Source organism: Scomber scombrus, chromosome 6 (assembly GCF_963691925.1).
Source record: "Scomber scombrus chromosome 6, fScoSco1.1, whole genome shotgun sequence".
Lineage (NCBI taxonomy): Eukaryota > Metazoa > Chordata > Actinopteri > Scombriformes > Scombridae > Scomber > Scomber scombrus.
In genome coordinates this window covers 11613003-11630326 of record NC_084975.1, presented here as the reverse complement: position 1 = coordinate 11630326, position 17324 = coordinate 11613003, and the positions used below count along the sequence as shown (strand labels likewise).

The following is a 17324-nucleotide window of genomic DNA, read 5'->3' as shown; positions in this document are numbered from 1 at the left end:
ATGTTCCTTTGGTCAACCAATCCTTCTGGTTTAATTTCTCTCATTTCCTCATATCTATGCCTTCTCCTCTGTGCTTCCCCTCTTCTCTCTCCTTTATTCCCATAACTTCCCATCTACTTTCATCCCAAACCCTCATCTGGAGTCCTTTCCTGCACCTCTCTTCTTCTTCTTCTTCTTCTTCTTCTTCTTCTTCTTCTTCTTCTTCTTCTTCTTCTTCTTCTTCTTCTTCTTCTTCTTCTTCTTCTTCTTCTTCTTCTTCTTCTTCTTCTTCTTCTTCTTCTTCTTCTCTCTGGGATGAGAGTGTTGGAGCCAGGTAGGTCTGCAGACATGAGTAATGTGGCTAAGACTGAGTCATACACCAAGACATCAGCCGTCAGTGTGGAGCCAGCAATGACACAAGCGCAAGAACACACACATGCACACACACGCAAACACACACACACACACACACACACACACACACACACACACACACACACACACACACACTGTATAGTGAATCGACACAGAGGCAGACAGACTTGGCGGTGCCGACATTCTGAAACCCAGTCATGCAAAAGTGGCCATTATCATCACCTTATATTATGTGATCATTACTGTGAAAATGAAAATGAATCCATAAGAGATGAGATCAGACTGCTTACTGTAAACTTGTCTAACACACGCGCGCACGCTCACGCACACGACTGCCTGTGTGAAGCTCCTTTGATTTTTACATTAAAATGCAATATTCAATACATTACAAACTGCATGATGGCAATGTGTGTATGTGTGTGTGTGTGTGTGTGTGTGTGTGTGTGTGTGTGTGTGTGTGTGTGTGTGTGTGTGTGTGTGTGTGTGTGTGTGTGTGTGTCTCTTATTAAGAAGAAAAAGTTGCATGAATAATTGAGTCAAATTTTTTGTCTTTTGAACAAAACTACAGTACAATATTAATAATTCATAGATTAATTACTCCAATAATATTTAAATGCAAGTTCATTATTATCCCAAAGGTAAATATTGATGGAGCAATTTGATGATCTTGAACTTAACTTTATTTTAAGTTATTTTCCTGAACATTCATTCATTTTATATATTAGGCCCATAAAGTGTTTTTTTGAAATCAAACTCCTCCAATCAAAACACAGTTGTAGTTTTATGTGTGCATAAAATCATCTTTCTGGTGCTACAAAACAAATGTCACATCTAGTTGTTGTGTAATGTAAATCAATACATAGACACACACACACACATACATGCTCACACACTCCTCATTGCATCTATTAAATATTTATTATTCATGCAAGAGTAATGTGTGGCGTCTCTGTTTTAATGCCTCCTAATGGCTTTTTGAGTTACTGCTGCCAGCTATGAATAAATCATATCAGTCATGCCGCAGCCAATACCAGCAGCACCAAGCTGATCTATAGGTATGTGGTGTGTGTGTGTGTGTGTGTGTGTGTGTGTGTGCGTGTGTGTGTGTGGTTTTTGCTAGCCTGCTCTATTTCTGATCCAAGAAAATTAAAAAAACATAGATAGTAAGATATGTTTAGCCAAATAAAAAGGCTGTGGTCAGGTTTCTTAGGTTTCTTTTTCTAATCTTGATAATACAACAACAAAAGTGTGTGTGTGTGTGTGTGTGTGTGTGTGTGTGTGTGTGTGTGTGTGTGTGTGTGTGTGTGTGTGTGTGTGTGTGTGTGTGTGTGTGTGTGTGTGTGTGTGTGTGTGTGTGTGTGTGTGTGGAGGGAGTGTGGAGGGAGTGTGCGTGTATCATACTGACTAGTAAACTGCAATTTCTCAGCAGGGTATAAGTCACTCTCCACACAACCATTAAAGCTCATGTGTAGAGATGATGGCATAAACGTAATCTTCTAAGCAAAGACTATGAGTTTGATGGGAGCATACTGCATTTATATACAAATATTGTATTTACAGTTCACATAAGAAGGGTTACAAAGTTCTCCACTGTTCTAAAGTGGATGCGTTCACTTCCTATATAGTGCCTTCACTGCAAAAATTGACTGTCAGAGTGACATTTTCAAACTGCATCATTTTAACAACCAAACAAACTAGAACTCTTTTATGAATCTCCTTATAAAAATAAACCCAAATAAATATTAATTGACATTATTCATACTCTTTCTTCAAATTTCACATTGTTGCATATTCAGATAATGTGCTGTTGACTCTGTTATTAACTGCAATTAATTAATTGCAGATATGTTGACTTTCTGTATTATAAAAATAACAGGTGCAATGAATAACATTAACAATGGCTGCGTTCCATTTAGGTGTCTCATCTCCATGGCGGCGATAATATGCATGTGTGCCAGATGTCATCATTAATGTCAATAGTTACACCCATGCTTTGACAAGACAAAACACCTGCTGTGAAAATGATTTTGTCATTCCCCTGCATTCTATACATAATCTACAGTTCATAACACACAATCGGCAACAACACTGCAAACTACAATGTCAAGTTCAATCAACAACACATACATGGGGAACTGACGTGGATCTCTCTGCAGCAGTCGGGATGCTGTGGAATGGGAACATATCGACCCCTGGATTGCTCATTATTGACGAGTGGATGGATTTCAGGAAGTGACTTTGGCTAACTCAGACAAGCACCTGACCAGAGCCCGGCTCATTTTCCCACAGAGCACATCTCTGGCACCAGCCGCCCCTCTGACAACAGACTGCGGGTTATGTCCTTATCCTTGTAAGAGGTAAACATACAATAGTTCATCTTTGGTCATTCCAGACTGATCAGGAAGTCATGCTGAAGTGCTGTCATGGATTGGGTAATAGAAGTATGTCCAATCGAGCGCATAGAGGCGCTCGATTGGAGCGCCTCTATGCAAAAACCGACCTTGCAGTTCACAAAGAAATGTATTATAATCACATACTTCAATACAAGGATGCTCTTTCTTCAACCAAGACCACATACTACTCAACCTTAATCAGGACAGCTGATGGGAACACCAGAGCCTTATTTTCAACTATCAACAATATTCTGAAACCTCCTGACGCTCTGCCATCTCACTTACTCACAGTCGCAAAGTGTGATGCCTTCATGACCTTCTTCAATGCCAAAATTGAGAATATCCACCAGACACTGACTGCTTCAAATAACTCTGCATCCTCTCCGCACTCTTGGCCTACATCGTCCTTCAGCTCTCCGCTCGCCAGCTTTACACTGCCAACTGTTTCTGAAATAACTGGTCTCATTCATAAATCCAAGCCATCTACCTGCCAGTTTGACCCTCTACCTACCCACCTGGTAAAAATCTGCCTACCTGCCCTATGCGCGTTAATAACCGACATCATTCATTCCTCACTGACCTCTGGTGTTGTCCCAGCATCACTAAAGACTGCTGCAATAACACCAACACTCAAGAAACCTGGCACTGATCCGAATGATATGCCTCCTCTCCATATGAACAACTTCCGACCCATCTCAAACCTGCCATTTCTCTCCAAAATTCTGGAAAGAACTGTTGCAGCCCAGCTCCACACCCACCTATCCGACAATAAACTCTATGAACAATTTCAGTCTGGCTTCCGTCCCCTTCACAGCACCGAGAGAGCACTAGTGAAAATCACCAATGACCTCCTGATGGCATCTGACTCTGGACTTCTCTCCATTCTGGTTCTCCTCGACCTGAGCGCAGCTTTTGACACTGTCTCCCACGACATCCTCCTGGACAGGTTATCCTCCATTGGAATCACTGACATCCCTCTGGCCTGGTTCCGATCATATCTCTCTGGCCGCACACAGTTTGTTCAACTTAAGAACCTGAGATCCGGCTCCTCCCCAGTCTCTAGTGGTGTTCCCCAGGGCTCTGTCCTTGACCCCCTCCTGTTCATTATTTATCTTCTACCTCTTGGTCATATTCTCAGGAAATTTGACATTCAATTCCATTGTTACGCTGATGATACCCAACTATATCTTTCCACTAAGCCTTCTTCCACTCTGCCACCCATCGCCCTATCGGATTGCTTACTGGAAATTAAATCATGGCTCTCACTCAACTTATTTAAACTCAACGGCGAAAAAACTGAGGTCCTCTTCATTGGTACCAGATCCCTAGCAACACTCAACACTTTCTCCATGTCCATTGACAATTCCACTGTTCCTACATCACATCAGGTAAAGAGCCTGGGTGTTATCCTGGACAGCACATTATCTTTCGAAGCCCACATCAATAACGTTACTCGGACTGCCTACTTCCATCTACGGAACATCAACCGTCTCCGTCCCTCACTTTCACCAACCTGCATCCTGGTAAACACCCTGATCACATCCCGTCTGGACTACTGTAACGCTCTCCTCTTTGGTCTTCCGCGGAAATCTCTTCACAAACTCCAGCTGGTACAGAACACGGCCGCCCGTATCATTACCAGGACCGCCTCTATTGAACACATCACTCCTGCCCTGCAGCAACTTCATTGGCTTCCTATCAAATCCCGCATTGACTTTAAGATTCTACTCCTCACTTACAAGATCCTTCATAACCTGGCACCATCATATCTCTCGGAACTTATTCACATCTACACACCCTCCCGAACTCTCCGATCTTCCTCCGCCAACCAGCTCTTTGCCCCATCTGCCAACTTAACTACCATGGGGTCAAGAGCTTTCAGCCGATCTGCCCCCCGCCTTTGGAACTCTCTCCCACCAGACATTTTCACTTCGGACTCTGTTTCCACCTTTAAATCCCGCCTGAAAACGCACTTATTCAGAGTGGCATACTCTGTCTCACACTAACTATGCAATCATGTTCTTGCTTATTTGTTGCACTGATGCACTTTATAGCCACATTCATATTTATTTCTTTATCTTTGCACTAAAATTTACCTGATTTTTATTGTTTGATGTACTGTTGTCGTGTTTTTGTGCCTTGTAAGGTGTCCTTGAGTGCTTTGAAAGGCGCCTTTAAATAAAATGCATTATTATTATTATTATTATTATTATAAAATGTGAGAGTGTCAAAAAGAGTTCATGAAGGGTATTAGAGAGACTGTAACTGCTAAAAATAAAAGATAGTAGGTCCTGCCATCTGCTCTTGAGCAAAGCACAATGATTTGAGATGATTTCTAATGAAAAAGACCTTCCAAAAGGCCCTTTTCATAGCAAACATTGTTACTTGTCATAGTAGACAAAGCACAGGTGTTTCTAATAACATTAACCATGACAGTTTTATTCAAGTGTCCCAGTAAGTAATGACAGTGCGACAGTTTGCCAGCACGTACAATACCAGGAACCTGAATCTGAACCAGCTAAAAGGAAATCAGCTGTCACTAACTTTATTATTTACACCTGTGCTTTTCCCACTGTGACATGTCCAATGTCTTGACATGGCAAAAACCTATTTGTACCAAAGGTTGGTTGACCCAAATGACAAAAACACATCTTTTTCCTGAAACTGTGTCCCAATTTCTCTGGATAATCCACAAAACACGCTGTCAATTGTTTTCAGATGGACTGTTTATTCAGTAGAAAGACAGTGAGGTCTGTGGATTAAGCACAGTAACTGGGACACCGTCTCTGTTCAGAAATGTTGCTGCTGGCAGTTTAAAAATGTAATATATACACTGAGCCTCACAAACAATATTCCATTATCTCTTTTGGATTGAGATGGATGCAAAAGATATGTCAAATCTGGACACGTATAACCAAAACTGTCTGCATATTTGGATTTGACTTGAGGTAAATAAATGAAATACTGTTGTCAAAGGCAACATGAGAGTTGTAAAGCTGTAGAGATATGCTATGATATTAAATAATTGGCTTAAATGTAATCATTAAGAAAAAATGCAAATATTATATAAGAAAATATGAGCCAACCAATGAAAGATTGTTTCATACTCACTGTCGCTGTGACATAGTTACAATACATCACAGTAGTTACACTGTAATGTTACCGTACACATGTAAGAATCATCCTAATCACTTCCACACTAAACAGAGTGAACAGGTTTTAAACTAAAATAGAAAATAAAGTCTTGTGTCAAATAAAAAGTCAAGCACTGGAATCTACAGGACAGAAAAACTGTGATTGCTGCATCTCTAACAGAGACTCTGTCTGTGTTCACTTTCACTTTTGTCCTTGAACAGTGGGACTAATTGTAAAATTGAGAATATGTTGTGTCCAGTGTTTGCACAACAAGAATCCCACACTGCCACCGTATGGCTGTTTATGACATTACATCAAACTTGAGCATTACACCAGGCTGGTGTCAATCATTTCTGTAACTCCGCCCCTCACTTAGCTGATTGGTTTCCATCAGGGCGCTGGATCGTCTAGGAGCCAATCGTGTATCTCTGCCTCCTGTTAACAGGGCTCCTATTCTCAATGCCCTCTCTGTCGCCTGTGTGCAACTGTTATTTATAGAAGCCTGAGGATGCAGGGTGAAGCATGGGGAGAGGAAAGGAAGGAGGAGAGGGTGAGATATAAAAAGGAGGAGGAGGAAGAGAGGAGTGTTAGGACTTGATGACGACAATACATCTTACTCTAGTGGTCTCTGAGAGAGGGCCAGACAGGAGAGGAGACCAGTCATTTTTGCAGGGCAAAGTACATATTGATCCCATACCGTGGTCCACAAGCAAAACTGCATCTGTCTGATTGATGGTTTCTTAAAGATGAAAATGGGTGAAAAGAGAGCAGGGAATGGAGAAAGGGAAAAGGGCTATTAAAAGCTTTAGAGTGCATGGACAAGGGTAGGGGGTTAAGGCCGGGGCATATGATCAATTATGAGATGGAATATATTCCTGTGCCAAAATAGAGCTGACAAACTGAAAAGACACATAATTCAGGGGCTCTATGTGTCCTGTATGGTCACTAAAGCAGTTTTAGTTTTTTTATTTAAGTTAAAAAATATCTTCTTCTATGTATCCTGTGTTAATATTTTACATATTTCTTTGTAGGGCTGCAAAAAGTCAAACATATCCAGTTTACAATGTGAATGTATAGAAAGATCTGTTTTAATTGAGTGCCTGAATGAATGAAGTGTGCAATGGCAAGCAGGGGTGCACATAATATAACTCCTCACTAGAAATAAAACACAGTTTATTTTGTCTGAGGACAGCTTGTTTCTGAGAACAAGCAGAACAGTAGGCTTATATAATAATTTAGCCAGTGATACATTGTTCATCACTGTAACTGCCCTGCTGGCTGCAAAAGGTCACGACGAGAGGTCAGTGCACATGGACACCCTCCAACTGAGAAATATGGCCTCTGAAGACATTTCTCTGGGTTGTCTGAAGGGTTATTTCTGCTTCATACTTTATAATGATGAAAACTACAGTAGGCCATACTAAAGGCAATGACGTGGACAGATTAACTGGTGGGCTGAGAGCCAAAATAGCTTCTTTTGACCCCCACTAACCATCCTCTGTCGTCTCCAAGTTCCCATCAAGTACAGTGACACATAGCAGACTACATATGACAGCTTCATTATATACCAGCGGAGCCTCCAGAGCTGGAATAAAACGATCAGCCTCAAAAGCTTTTTGCATTTTGACACATGGTACCTCTATAAACCTTACAGAGCCTCCCAGATCTATCTCACTGTAAGGAATTTTAGAGGTCGGAAGAGGTGAAAGTGTCCAGATTGATGGGATAAAGAAAAATAAATGCTGGAGGGTTTTTTTTCTCTTAGCCTCCTCATAGTTTTGGCTCTTGTTCGTGTGAAATCATGGATGCCACAGCACTGCCACCAATGCTCGGGATTTCACAAGGAAACTGAGAGAAAAAAATAACATATTCTAATAACATATTTTTTATTTATCCCTTAAATGATTTGGTGACCCCTCATATTTGTCTTTGGGTTCCTGTTATAACTAATGTGCTACTCTCCAACTCGATTGAACAGTGGATGTAATCTTCCCATTGAAATGATGAATGGCAAATGTCTATCAAAATGAACTTTTTTAAGCTTGCTAACTACATATCCCACTGCATGTTCATCCAGTCCTGCGTGCAGCGCATTTTACGCACAGGAGAGACAGAGTGGGTCGGGTCTGTTTACTTCCGGACTCCGATTTTAGACTGGCTCAGAAAGCAGCAGCAGCAGCGGCTCCAGCAGGGGTTCAGGCTGTCAGCTAGCACGGCAGCCATACAAGGCTTCATGACAGAGGTTACCGGGTTGATCAGCGGCATCCCAAACACTCACCAGCCTCACCGGACAGTGCGACTCCAGGCGGACCTGCGCCGCTTGCCCTGCTCTCCTCTGTGCTCAAAGTCACTCAGTGCTGCCCGCTCAACACACACTGATCCGTCTGCCTGTGGTTGCTGCCACACTTCGTGATCGGAGCAAGCTGAGGATCAAAACAAGGACAATCGCTCAAAGTTGAACCGGCGTCTGAACGGCGAGACGCGGGCCCCGGCCGGGGATAGCGACGGGGGACCAGGCAGCCAGGGCAGAGGGTGATAGCTGGATAAACTAAGGGGGGGGGGGGGTGGGGGTCGTCTCCTCCGGCTCCTGGTGGATTTATCCCCTGCCAGCTAACGTTAGCACAGCTAGCTCCAAACAAGCACCATGGACTGGTTGATGGGGTGAGTACAGACAGCTAACTCTCCTGTGACGGCTCCACTGCGCAGTCTTTGAACCGCCTCTCGGTGTCTGACAGCCGCACAGCCGGTGTTACACAGGTGCACTGTGACGGTCGACACGGTTTCATTTCCACTTCAGCACATTCATTTAGCTGTATAAGCGGGTAGCATGTTGCCTAGCTTAGCCTAGCTCTGCGGAGCTAGCTTGGTAGCAAAAGCTGGCAGCGATAAAGCGACCTAATGTTACCCCGGGCCAGGCGGTGTTTGTGGGCATCTGTGTGGCCTGCAGCTAACTAGCCAGCAATGCCAGCGCCCAGATTAGATCTCCGTAGAGACAAACTGGCCTCTACACAGAAATTATTTATAGGTATGATTAACATAGCTAACGTTAGCAGCCTGTCAGTCGTGCTAACGCGACTGTGCCCGGTTTTAGTTTATTTCCTGCGCAAGGTGCGCTTTCACTGGCTGCTTTTTACTTGAACTAACGTTAGCTGCCGTGCTAACTCACCAAATTTGTGCTAACTTAACATTATCTCTGGGGGAAAACAGAGGTTGCGGTGTCAACGAGCTCATTGATAGAGAAATAAGTCTTATGCTTGTTAATCAGGCACTTTAGAGGATGATGGATAAATAAAACGCAGATGTTGGTCTGTTGCAATGAGTTGCTCAACTAAAGCACACAATAAACATTTGTTTCCAACGCGAGAATCACAGTGATTTTGGGTGCTTAAACAAGCTGTGTGTACTTTGTGCCCTGGTTGAGCAGGTGACACCTGCCACTAACTGATGATGCTGTTAAGTCATGAGTTTTGGTGACACACATCTGTCTCTGCATGACTCCTGCTTTACAGCCCAGGTTCATGGCTATGATCATTATATTTAGGACACAAGTGATAGAACTACTTCTCAAAGCCTCTGCCTCAGAACAAGTCAGATGGGTTATCTTGCATTTACTTATGTAATTGTTATGCAAACTTAAGGACACTGGATGATAAAGTCATATTTGCCTGTAAGTAAAGAAGGGACTCATAGTCCAAGGTGTGTTTTAACACCTTCGCAGCAAGGCTGGTCTTTCTGCTGACAGGTTATCAGGTCGGCTGCAGCACATTGCAGAGCAGAGCAGGGCAGAAGTAGGGAGGAGGCCTGCTGTCAGGGGTGTTTCTTCACTTTGTGTCATTTTGGCTGAGAGAGATAACGATTCAGTCCCTCGATAACTATTACCTCTGCCTCTGAGGATTTGTCTGTGTTCAGTTCACAAGGATATGTGACGAAAGGCTCAGCAGGCTTAATGAAATTTGACAGACAGTTAAGAAAAATTAGCTCAGTTTTTGCAACATTCTCACTCATAACTCCTGAACAAAATTGAGTTTTCCTGCATTGCTTGATTCAGCACAAATTTTTCTTTTTTTAACCACAAATTTCATTCAATCATGGCAAATGGACCTAAGAAATGTTATGTGTTTTCATGTTTCAACCAGCTTTTCTGTGCCTACCTAATTCACACAAACTGCCATAATTTCCAGATGATGCAACGGTCTTCACTCTCTCTTCACTTTCTTGCAGTTTTTTCCCTCAGGTTTTAGCCACTACTAATACTTGTTTTCCTGTTTTTTTTTGTTTTTTGTAACTGACTCTTGCATTGACTTGTCCCAAGTTGCATCAGTCCTCTCAGCTGTTAATGTGATTTATACATCTTGTCCTTCTCTTCCTTTTCCCTCAGTCACTCACATGAAGTAATATATTACGTTTTGCCCCAATAGTTGGTGCTGTCAGACCTAAACTGGTTTAACTCAGTGATCTGTTAGGAATTCAAGAGAAACACCCAGTTACGTCTCAGTGTCAGAGGAGGTGAGGAAAGCGAAGAAACAGATAAGAGGAAAAAGTGAGGGACGTTGTGTGTCTTTGTCAGGATTATCATGGATGATACTAAATGTAGCTGATATTGACATGTTCATTTTAGGAAAGTTGTTTTTTTTTAGGAAATCTTTTTTTTTTTTTTATAGCGTGATACCCTTTAAATAAGTTGATGCGTCAGCCTGCAAGTGCCCTCAGAGAAAAAATGAGTCATGCTCATTTATGAACTTAAAATATTTTATGCATTGCAAGTAAAGTCATGCAAATATAATGTGTTATTTCTGTCAGGACTTCTTCCGAATGACCAAGACTGACGTGTGTGTGTGTGTGTTGTGAGATTGTGTTTACCTTCATGCTAAAGAAGCATGTTGTGCACTGTGTATATGCAGAGAAGGTGTCTGTGTGAGCTGAATGCATTAGAGGGGAGCAGGCATGCGTCCAGTGTACGTCACCGACAGAACGGAGTCTATGAATGAGTTAACCAAGCGTGTAATCACGCTGAATACAGACCCGGGGTGAAGGACGCCACTGCCAGGACCGATGGAGAGAGGAAGTGGGGAGAAGAGAGAGAGCTCAAGGATGATTGAAGAAAAAAAAGATGGAGTGGTGAAAGCAGCGGATCTGGGGAGAAATGTGCAAATGAGGAGACAAAGGAAGGATGAGCGTGATGAATGATAGAGAAGAGACTGATGAGGGAAAGGCAGGGTGATCCACAGGGATGGAGAAATGGGAGACGACACGTTTTCCCTGACTGATGGATGGGAGAGGGAGGATGGAGGGAGGGGATATGAAATAGGAAAAAAAGGAAGAAATTAGCAGGTGTGGGGAAGGGGTAGAGTATTGATAGGAAGGAGGAAGCTCCACAGGGAATCAGATGAATTTCTGTAGCAGATGACAACACCATGACAGCCTACTAATGGTGGATAGATTGAGGGAAGGAGGTGTAGAAATGATGATATAGGAGCTTACGGTGGGTGACAAATGCACAAGAATATGTATTTTTTCAGTGGTTTTAGCCGGAGCTTCAGCATATCTTGGGAGTATTGAATATAGTTGCAAACTAGATGCAGTCTGCCTGCGTCTGTGTATTTATTTTGCACAGAGAGCGACTGCATTATTTTAGAGCTGAGTGACCTCATCTGTCCGGATCCAGAGTCAGACAGGCTGTTAAATCACAGGGGAGGTGCGCGACGCCTAAATGTGTCTTTTCCTGCTGGGTAGAAATGGGCAGGCTTTGACAGATGTTTAATCCCCTCGCTTTTGAGTGATGGATCGGTAATGCTGAACGAAGAGAGAGCGAGAGAATGGAGACTCCAGCGAGCGGCTAAGTGGAGCACGCTTTAGGCTGCCTGACTTGAGCAAGAGTCAGGCTTAGTGTACACTTAGCTCGGGCTGCATCACCTGTGACTGAATGGTATGCAGACAGCGTATCATTATTCTGCATCGTTTGTGGAATGCCACTTATCCTATGATAGATACTCAGTGAAGAAGGCCATGCTCGTTGTCTCCTGTCACTTTATGGATAACAAATGTTAGGCATGATGTTTCTGTTTGTTAGACTCGAATTTGACAGTTTTTGTTTGGATTGTGTTGTTTTTCTGCAAAAAAAAGGGCCAAGTATCCTTTGTCATTTTTTTTGGAGATTTTTGACATGCCGCAGCCATCAAAGTGTCTTTTCAGTCAAATTGTCTGCTAAAAATTAAATTAAAAGCAAATACACAGTCAGGTGATGGCAGATAGTAAAGGGGAATTCACACAAAATGCATATAGGTTGAAATTCCTCTACATACACAACTGTATATTTACAATCTTCATTGTCACTGCTGTGGCTCACATGAGAAAAAGAAGTGCTTTCAGTCTCACACTATCTTTTTGCTGGTGTGATTGTTCTCACGTTTTCTAAACCATATTGTGGTCCAAGTCTGAAAATTGTCTTGAGCTCAGCAGTTAATCATGTAAACGTGAGCAAAGCATCTTTCAGTATTATAAGTTCAATAGTGTGAAGGGAAAACCACGTGCATTGTAATTTCCTGTTGCGGACTTCACTCATTAGTAGAGTGGTGAAGGTGGTAGGTTTACATCTGGTACCCAGGGTTACTGCAACAACAGTCTGTGGTGGGTGACTGGCCGTTGGACCATTTCTAACCTAGATGAGCATGAAACTTTCCAGTTGAGTCACTTCACATCTTTAAAAGTTTCTTTTTAAAAAGCATCAAAGATAAAAAAAAAAAAATAATGCACTATATGCAGTATGCAATAGGTTTTCTTTAAAAAGCATAAAAAATACAAAAATATGCACATAATTTTTGCAGATGAGTAAACTATAAGACACAGATGGAGCTGTGGAGAGAAACGTCTGACCAGGTTTCAGTTTTGCTACTGTGTCTCTAATGGTGGTTTGAAGTTGCATTGGGTTTAAAGATGAAACATTTAAAATAACTGATGGCCATCACATGAATCTCATAGTATAATCCAATTATGTAGCAGAGTCCTGTGTTTCTGTGTAGCAGTTATCCTAACCTTTAAGATATGAAGTAAAATAAATTGACTGTCTTAACCGAGCAATCAATTAAATGGTCAACAGAAATAATGACTTTCAAACACATTTTTAAAAAAGTCAATATCAGTCTCACAAATCTTTCTATTTGCATATAAACAAATCTCTGAACCCATGTGTGAGATTCTCTATGGTAGCATTTTGGGGGATGGTGGTTTTAGTTTTCAGTCTGGGTATTGTAGATGTTCCCAATGGGGATTTTGCACACTACAATCCTGTCCTCATGCAACCTCAGCGCCTCGTCTCCATCTCCACCACACGCACGCAGACACACGTAGACACACGTAGACATGCTATTGCACAGCCCAGGTGGCTGTTCTGCTGCTCGCACCGCAGATGCAGTGCTGATAATAGGCTATGACAGACGAGCAGACATCATCTCCAAGCAGTCACCTGCTCCACAACAGAAACTAATCGACACTGTCACCTAGTCGCTTTTGGTCTAGACTACATCAGAGTTTGGTTTTGCTGTCTTTTATTTCAGCTCCACCATCGTCTGCAGTGTTTCTTTGGTAGTGCGTGTGGTTATTAGGTCTGATCTGAGGGCTCTGTAGCAGTCAGCTTATCAGAGTGACTCGGGTGTCCGCCTGGGAGAGGGCTGTTAACTAGCTTGTTACTGTTACAGTAAAGACAGCTTCTGTTGGCTTTCCACAGTAAGAATCCCTCTCTATGAAGCATCAATTTTATTGTGTCTGGCACTAAATTTACTTTATGGCTGCACAGCCGTGGCAGCCCAGGCCAACAGTTTAAAGACCATGTAAGCAAGCCAAATCTTTAATGACAGTAACGTGGTGTAGTTTTACAAAATCACCTTGTGTTGTGAGTGGCAATTAGCCCAGTATCTCACAGCACACATCGGCTCCCCACAGCACCCAATGTTGAGAAAAATAACACTGATTCACATCAGTCCTTTTACACAAGGGTCAATGCTCAAGTTCAACCGTTTATCAAACTGTTTAATTGTGTACATTGAAATAATGATGTGTCACCCTCCATTTCGCCCCCTCGAACCCTTTTGAAACTGGAGCTATTTGACCCCTTCAATCAAACACGAAAATCAACACCAACATATTAAAGGGCTTTCTATTGGATTGCAGTGAACTGAACAGGGATTCATATTTTTCTGATCATTGGTTTATTTGCCTCGACTTCCAGGTCAAGCTCAGGTTAACTCCATGCTGCCCTGATGGAGCCTGGAGGTCTTGGCCTGGGCCTTAGAGGCGGGCTACAGGCTATGATATGCTGACAGATTGGCTGTATGACGAGAAGAGTGGTTGGTTTGTTTACTTTCCACAAAGGGCATTTTAGTTACTTTCACTGCCTTTGACTCTCTGGCCTAGCTTGTTTCTCCTTTTCTATCTGTCTTTATCTCTCCCTTTAATCCCCCGCTGCCCCCACCCTACCCCACCACCTCGCTCTCTTGGGACACTGATTTGCAGAGACGTTTGCGTGCTTGGCTGCTGCCTGAGCTGGACTGTTGAGTCGTAGAGAGCAGAGCAGCGTTGTACAGGCCCAGGGCAGCCTCAGCCCTCTATGAGAAATGTTTAACGACAAAAAGCTAGCGGGGTGTTAGCTGCATTCCGAACCGAGCACATAGGGAGATAGCCTATATGTCGAGTAGTATTATCTTATCATGCTGATTTTGAGTGCAGGCTTCATGTGTCTTTGCGTGAGAGACGGAGGAAGGAAAACAGTGGAAAGCAAAGCTGGAGGGGCTGAGTCTAAACAAACAAGTCCTCAGCCCCCCCACCCCCCTCTCTGACATCAGTCCCCTCCTTTGACTTTTGGCGGTGTTCACTGCTCATCAAGGCTGCTGCGTTATTTTGGGACCGGTGTAATGCTCTACTTTTTCCCCCCAGTAGCTCAAAAGATCGAAAAGTGAGCAGCGGGGTGCCGTCGCCACATCGTGAAAGCTCAGCTGTCATAGTTCAGGTGTCGACTTCAGGTTTCACAGGAAGGTGACACCCAGAGCGAGTAGCTGATCTAGTAACAACCACGACTAGCAGCTCCAGCGGACCAAACTATTACTATCTTCACATTTGTGATGTAAACATGGTGGGATATTGACTTTTGAAACCAGCCAGTGACGGGCATTATTTTGTGTCTGAAATCTACCTGCCATTTTCATACTTTACAAATGTTTGGCTAGTGCTAATTTCTGACCCTGGATGTCAAACTACAAATCCAAGAATCTGTAGTTCGTTGGTTAATGTACTGTCATGTTGCTTTGAGGACTTGAACTAGCCGGTGTGTGAACAGCAGGTCTGAGTGAATGAAGTGAGCCTTCGTCTGGCCCGAAGTAACAATACTGTATCACGGAGTGCTGTTTTTTTAGGCCATCAGCGTGCATCATTGAGGGAGATATAAAGGTTCTTTTGAATGTCTTTTGAGGAGGCAATAGCCTGGATACAAGAACACACAGTCACTCTCTGGTTCGTCTCCTGAGATGCTTCTGCCTCCTTGTCTTCTCCTCCCTTTCTCCTTCGAGGCAGGGACAGGGAGAAATAAACGTGATACCAGAATGACTCGGCAGTTTGCCTTTCACTGAATATGCATTAAGTGGATAATTGCAGAGTCCAAATGCACATCAGTATTAAGCACTTCCGCGACTGCTTGAGATGGAAACTCTTGGAGTGGTGTTTTTTCTCTCTTTTTAAATTTTTTTTTTAAGTGAAGATGAGGTTCAAATGCCAAGGACAGTAGATGCAGTGTGAGTACAGTGCAACCTAATAATGAGATAGATCAAGAGGCTGCGAAAACATCCCAACTCGATACCTGGAGCTGGCTTCACTTGTGAAGCTTCTCCGCCTACTCGAATGGGTCCTGACCTGTTCAAAAGCTTGAATAGAACCACATTTCACAATGCCAACGGCACACATTGCTGACATTTAACCAGCAGCCTCGGATACCTCCGATGTAAACAGCTTATGTGCACATCAGACTTCTACTCTGGCCACGTGTTTGTAGATATATTTTGTTCCTGTTTTCGCATTAGATGTTCTGCTTGTTTGATCCACACTGGCTACTCCTGGCATGGCCTGAGGTGTCAGGGTGTGTGTGTGTGCGTGTGTGTGTGCATCGCCTCTATTTTACTTGGCAGGAGAGCAGCACCATACTGCGATTGTGTTTACTCTTTCGTAACACTGTGGGCAGCCCAGCCCAGGACACACAACTGGCACTGCCAACGGATGGAGAGAGACGGGGGTGAAAAGAAAGGACTGACAGAGAACAGGATAGGTCACGACTAATCAGCTGCTCTCTCTTGTCTCGCTTTTCTTCCCTTTCTATCTTTTGTGTGTTTTTTTTTTTTTTTTTTTTTTTTTTTTTTTTTTTGGTCAATAGTTTTCTCTCAAAACACGTTAGGCTATTTAATATCAGACCAACGTTGCCACACAGAGACCGGCTCCACAAAGCTGGGAGCAGTTACTGTTCTGTCAGAGTATCATAGTTATGCACCACTGCTGGCTACAGCTGTCTTAAAATCAGCTAAAATAAGTTGAACCCCCTGCAGCAAGATTTAGGGTTTTTGTTGCCGTCCACCCACACGGGACATCATGCAGAACTGTTGGCTGCATTTTATTCAGGACTGGTACCAGTGTTGCAGATTCAGTTCGGGCTATTAGTAACATTTAACACATTACTTCTGTAGTAGTGCTTTCATATTTCATATATCAGTTTAAATAGTTATTTTCTATTCGATATCTTTAGGTGCCACTGTGTAATTCTAACTTTATTTATTTTCTTTATTTCATAAGGGTTTTGGATTAATGAGCAAAACTTTGAAGCGCATCTCCAGCTGTTCAGTAGATTCCTTTAGGTAAATGTGTCTGATGGCATGTTTCACTTTAGAGGACATCCAACTTTCCACCTAATTTAACCGATATCTGTGTAGCTGTTTAAAAATTCTCTGAATAACTAACTAACACGTGGGACCAACAACAGAACACAGGTGATAAAATGAAGAGTTGGGATGTGAAATTTAAGAAAAAATAAGCAGATGAGGTATTGGAGCAGTGCAAATAGAAAACACCAGAGAAAGAGAGAGGGCAGCTGATAAGGACGAGAGCAGCATGAGAATATAGAGAGTGCGGGTGAAGAGCTAGGGAAGGAGCGATAGGTGAGATATGGAGATAAATGGGAAGCGGCGACTTGGGTCAGATAGCTAGATTAGAAACAGCAGAAATCTGCAGTAGAGGAGAGAGAGAGAGAAGGAGAGGGAGATTTAACAGCGGGGGCCCAGGCTGCCACCGGTGGCACAGAGAGAAGTAGAGTTTGGAGCAGTGTGCAGGTCAGAAAGGGAGAGGAAGCCAACAGAAGTAAAAAGAGAAAAGGGAGTAGAAATAAATCATACAAATGTGCACCTCCTTTGGATT

The 17324-nt window shown here is 42.9% G+C and overlaps 1 protein-coding gene across 1 annotated transcript in view; it reads left to right on the top strand.

Annotated features, from left to right (window-relative positions):
* The first annotated feature begins 8050 nt into the window (after positions 1-8050).
* Positions 8051-17324, top strand: part of mob2a (MOB kinase activator 2a) — a 108337-nt gene continuing 99063 nt past the window's right edge. The window contains exon 1 of the mRNA XM_062421301.1: positions 8051-8543. Within this exon, the coding sequence (XP_062277285.1) occupies positions 8527-8543 (17 nt within the window). The 5' untranslated portion in view covers positions 8051-8526. The remainder of the gene's footprint in view (positions 8544-17324) is intronic.